The sequence below is a fragment of the Primulina eburnea genome, chromosome 4, assembly GCF_022965805.1.
Source record: "Primulina eburnea isolate SZY01 chromosome 4, ASM2296580v1, whole genome shotgun sequence".
NCBI lineage: Eukaryota > Viridiplantae > Streptophyta > Magnoliopsida > Lamiales > Gesneriaceae > Primulina > Primulina eburnea.
Genome location: NC_133104.1, coordinates 2290766 through 2295896, shown reverse-complemented (window position 1 = coordinate 2295896; position 5131 = coordinate 2290766). Strand labels below are relative to the sequence as shown.

Genomic DNA, 5131 nt, shown 5'->3' with positions numbered 1-5131 from the left:
TTATCTTTATTTGAAAGTGTTTTTTATCTAATGAAAATCTTGTTTCCATATTTTGTAGGACACTTTTATGGAATAAATTTTAGGTCAAACTATTGATATAAATATGGATACCCTTGCAGCCGTACAGTGGGGTTTTCGGAGAGGAGAGAGTTGGACTAGGAAGCTTTTCACATAGAAGAAATTACAAAAGTCCAACATATATTTGCTCTACATTTTTATGTGATCGGGTTGTCACTTTATTGTGTAGGTGCTGAAGTTTTGTGTGATTGTGGATCACTTTGTTGTGAAGAGAAGCTGCTGGAGTTTTTGGGAGTCTTCGGGAAGGTCGGCAGAGGAGTTCTTACATAGAAGAATATACAAAAGCCGAGCCTATTTTTGATGAGAAGTTTTCGTGTGATTGATTGATCACTTTGCAACGCAGAAAGCTGCTGGAGCATTTTCTGAACACACAAGTTCAGTATTGGAGATTTTCGTGTGAAGTGTTTGAGTGATTGATTCACATATTTTCCGTGTTGCCGATTGGTGTTGCCAACACTCGGAGACAACACTGACGCAGAGTGTTGGACGAAGAGTGGTTGTGTTTGTTTTAAGCAATACGTTTTTATTTTATGCATCTAGTTTTTATGTGGTTTATTTGGATGCATTTTTAATCCTTGGAGTGTCAAGGAATTTGGTTTTGTTTTCTCACTAGTATTGTTTTGGTGTAAACGATTTACATAATTTTTCTAGTGAATTTTTTGCCATGAGGCATCGCACAAGTATTCGTACTTGTGCATAATTTAAATCTGGTGTTAATTTATTAAAGTTATATTTGTGTGTTAAACACTTAACTTCCGCTGCCGTGTTGCGTACAGTGTTGACAACACTGGACCCAACACTAACTTCTGATACACACATTATAATAATGTTTTTATATTTATTTCCTGTACAACAACAATTCCTTACAAGTGGTATCAGAGCCAACGCTTGATACACTAAGTGATTGATTCTGGTTTATTGTTGTTTTTTTTTCCAGGAAATTTAACAGAATCCCGATGGACATATTATCTACAAACACTTTGGGACAACACAGTGCCTTGAACTTTTGCATATGGATATACTGGGTCCAATGGATGTTGAGAGCTTGGGTGGTAAGAAATATTCGTTTGTTTGTGTTGATGATTTTTCGCATTTTACTTGGGTAAGTTTTCTTAGAGAAAAATCTGATACATTTGATGCTTTTAAGAAGTTGCATGCTAGGATAACAAATCTGTTTGATATGAGGGTGGTTAAAATAAGAACCGATCATGGTGAGGAGTTTGAAAATTTTCATTTTATTTCTTTGTGCCATAAGAAAGGTATCACTCATGATTATTCATCTCCGAAGACCCCTCAAAAAATCGGCATAGCTGAAAGGAAAAATCGAACCATCCTAGAAATGGCTCGGGTCATGCTTAGTTCTAAGAATGTGTCAAAATGTTTTTGGGCCGAAGCTTTAAATACAGCATGTCACATTTCCAACCGTGTTTATTTAAGGAGTGGTTCTACAATGACCTCATATGAGATTATAATGGGAAGAAAACCAAACCTTAAATATTTTCATATTTTTGGATGTGTAGGTTATGTGTTGAATGATAGAGATCATCTAGTTAAATTTGATTCAAAAAGTGTTAAATGTCTCTTTCTTGGATACTCTACTAATGGCCGTGCTTATCGTGTGTTTAATCTGAGAACTAGGACTACAATGGAATCAATTAACGTTGTGTTTGATGATCTTGCAGATCTAACAGTTAAAACACCGGAGGCTGATGTAGAAGAATGGCTGGATATAAGTGAGGCACTGACCAGAAACAGTGTTGAGTCCGGTGTTGAGACCAGTGAGGCAACACCAAGCACAACACCGCCTCTGAACCGAACAGAAACTGTGGATAATGACAACAATGATAATGATGATGTGGTGATTAATTGTGAAAGAGAAATTCTCAGCAAGATTCAGAAGAATCATCCATCATCACAAATCATTGGTGAATTACATGATGGTGTGCAAACAAGAAACAAAGAAAAGGTGGACTACCGCAAAATGATTGGTTTAATCTGCATGAGCTCCACGTTTTCCCAGGTAAGTCACTCGTGTTTTGTGTCTCAAATTGAACTCAAGAATAATAATAATGGCATTTTGAATGAGGAAGCCTATGTCAGTCAACCTAAGGGATTTGAAGATCCTCACCACGTGGATCATGTCTACAAATTGAAGAAGGCCTTATATGGAATGAAACAGGCTCCACGAGCATGGTACGGTAGGTTAGCTAACAATCTGATAAACTTGAGCTTCAAACGAGGTGAGATTGACAAAACTCTTTTCATTCAAAAACTGAAATGTGATATTTTGATCTATCAAGTGTATGTAGATGATATTATTTTCAGTGATTCATCTCAAATGCTTGTGAATAACTCTGTGGATTGCATGTCATCACAATTCGAAATGAGCATGGTAAGAAAACTAACTTTCTTTCTTGGATTGCAAGTTAAGCAATTGCATGATGGTATATTGTGACAACTCAAGTGTTATAGACATTTCTAAGAATCATGTTCAACACTCTCGAACAAAACACATAGACATAAGACGTCACTTTATTCGAGATTTGGTTGAAAAAAGGCATAATTCGACTGAAATTTGTTAGGACTGAGAATCAACTGGCTGATATATTCACGAAACCGTTGGATTTTGAGAGATTCTCCAATCTTCGGAAATCTCTCAGCATGTGTGTACTTTTAAAAACATTTGTTCAGTGTTGTCAGTGGTGTTGCCAACACCAGAGACAACATTCGTTTTTGCATGACCATTACTAGGATATTAGGCATACTGCATATTCATAATCATCCTATTTATTTGTGCAATGACTGAACAGTGGAGGCAAATTTCTGAAAGGTACCCCTGAGTGTTCATACTTCCAATCGTATGTTGAGAAATAGATTTTGCTCAAATCCAAGGCATTGAGTAGTTGAGGACAGTCATGAAAATCGTGATCTTGTCTAAAGTGAAAAGATGACTTGGAAAATGTGAGCAAAAGAAGAAAAACAGAAAAGAGGTAAATAAAAAATATTAGAAGAAAATGGAAAAAGCTACCTAGAGGAGTCCATTGAAGACCGTTCTTCTAGTGTGGGAGCTACCACTTCTAAGTAAAAATAGTAATGGAAAAAGCTACCTAGGGGAGTCCATTGAAGACCGTTCTTCTAGTGTGGGAGCTACCATTTCTGAATCAAAGAAAAAAATTTGTGGAAGTTTGAATAAAACTCGGTGGTGTTGCCAGAAGGTGTTGCCAACACCAAGTTCTGTCATAGCACAGTTTATACATTGCCTGACATTTTGATAATTCATCATATTGGAGGCATATTTAGGACATGCATATTGACTTTTGTTTCGTGAATTCATCATGTGCAGTGACATATCAGTGTTGACCTATGACAGTTGATAAAAACCTTGATTATCTAGATTTTGAATTTATGTGTATACTTGTGTCAGTGAGTTATAATCGACGTGGGTTTTACTGGATTTTCTTTTGAAATCGTCGTAACACGAGTTTGAATCAATTTTAGTGTTTGATTTTGGGATAGAATCGTTATGAGTGTTTTGGGTAAATTTCGGAAATATTACATTTACCATGCGGTTTTTTTTTGAAGCTGAAGGATTGAATCGGTGTATTGTTTTTGTTAGAGTAAGAGCACATATGTTTTGTTATAGTCTGATTTTGGAACTTGGCTTACATTCTGGCCAAAAAGGGGGAGTATGAGGACCAAAAATGCAAAAGAATGATGCTAAGTATCTGGAGTTGCTGAGCTTGAATGAATACTTATACTCTGTCTTTAATGCTCTTTTTAGGTTGCTTTACATGATTAATGAATTTCTCATTCGTATGACTTCTTATGTTTTCAGGTGTTCTAATGATGGTGTTGACAACACTGTCAACAACACCAGTGCTCTAACATGTTTAATTCAGGGGGAGATGAACTTTGACTCAGGGGGAGACACACTCCAATGCAGGGGGAGCTTAACTGACTGCGATGCTAACCAAGATTATCATTTTTGGATGTTTTGTCCAGAAAGGCAAAAAGGGGGAGATTGAAAGGAATATTTTATTCCTTTATTATTTTGCTAAATTGATATTATCAATTTATGATTTTGCCTTTCTAGATTATCAAATATTGCTTCATTTAATTTAAATGATAATATCTTGGTTTACTTATTTGTAGACTATGAGATCTTGCTTTATTTATCTATAGATATTATAGTATTTGTTTTTAATATGATTTGTATCTCCAAGATATTTTATCTTTATTTGAAAGTGTTTTTTATCTAATGAAAATCTTGTTTCCATATTTTGTAGGACACTTTTATGGAATAAATTTTAGGTCAAACTATTGATATAAATATGGATACCCTTGCAGCCGTACAGTGGGGTTTTTGGAGAGGAGAGAGTTGGACTAGGAAGCTTTTCACATAGAAGAAATTACAAAAGTCCAACATATATTTGCTCTACATTTTTATGTGATCGGGTTGTCACTTTATTGTGTAGGTGCTGAAGTTTTGTGTGATTGTGGATCACTTTGTTATGAAGAGAAGCTGCTGGAGTTTTTGGGAGTCTTCGGGAAGGTCGGCAGAGGAGTTCTTACATAGAAGAATATACAAAAGCCGAACCTATTTTTGATGAGAAGTTTTCGTGTGATCGATTGATCACTTTGCAACGCAGAAAGCTGCTGGAGCATTTTCTGAACACACAAGTTCAGTATTGGAGATTTTCGTGTGAAGTGTTTGAGTGATTGATTCACATATTTTCCGTGTTGCCGATTGGTGTTGCCAACACTCGGAGACAACACTGACGCAGAGTGTTGGACGAAGAGTGGTTGTGTTTGTTTTAAGCAATACGTTTTTATTTTATGCATCTAGTTTTTATGTGGTTTATTTTGATGCATTTTTAATCCTTGGAGTGTCAAGGAATTTGGTTTTGTTTTCTCACTAGTATTGTTTTGGTGTAAACGATTTACATAATTTTTCTAGTGAATTTTTTGCCATGAGGCATCGCACAAGTATTCGTACTTGTGCATAATTTAAATCTGGTGTTAATTTATTAAAGTTATATTTGTGTGTTAAACA

The 5131-nt window shown here is 35.6% G+C and overlaps 1 protein-coding gene across 2 annotated transcripts; it reads left to right on the top strand.

Annotated features, from left to right (window-relative positions):
* The first annotated feature begins 1615 nt into the window (after nt 1–1615).
* On the top strand, nt 1616–4174 carry LOC140829680 (uncharacterized). 2 transcript variants are annotated; one of them, XM_073192985.1, is made up of 2 exons: nt 1616–2098; nt 3978–4174. In XM_073192985.1, the coding sequence occupies exons 1-2, from the start codon at nt 1724–1726 to the stop codon at nt 4101–4103; spliced, it is 501 nt and encodes a 166-aa protein (XP_073049086.1). In that variant the 5' UTR covers nt 1616–1723; the 3' UTR covers nt 4104–4174. The 2 variants fall into 2 exon arrangements, with proteins under 2 accessions (XP_073049086.1, XP_073049087.1); XM_073192986.1 differs by having other exon boundaries at nt 3914–4174.
* Nucleotides 4175–5131: the final 957 nt, after the last annotated feature.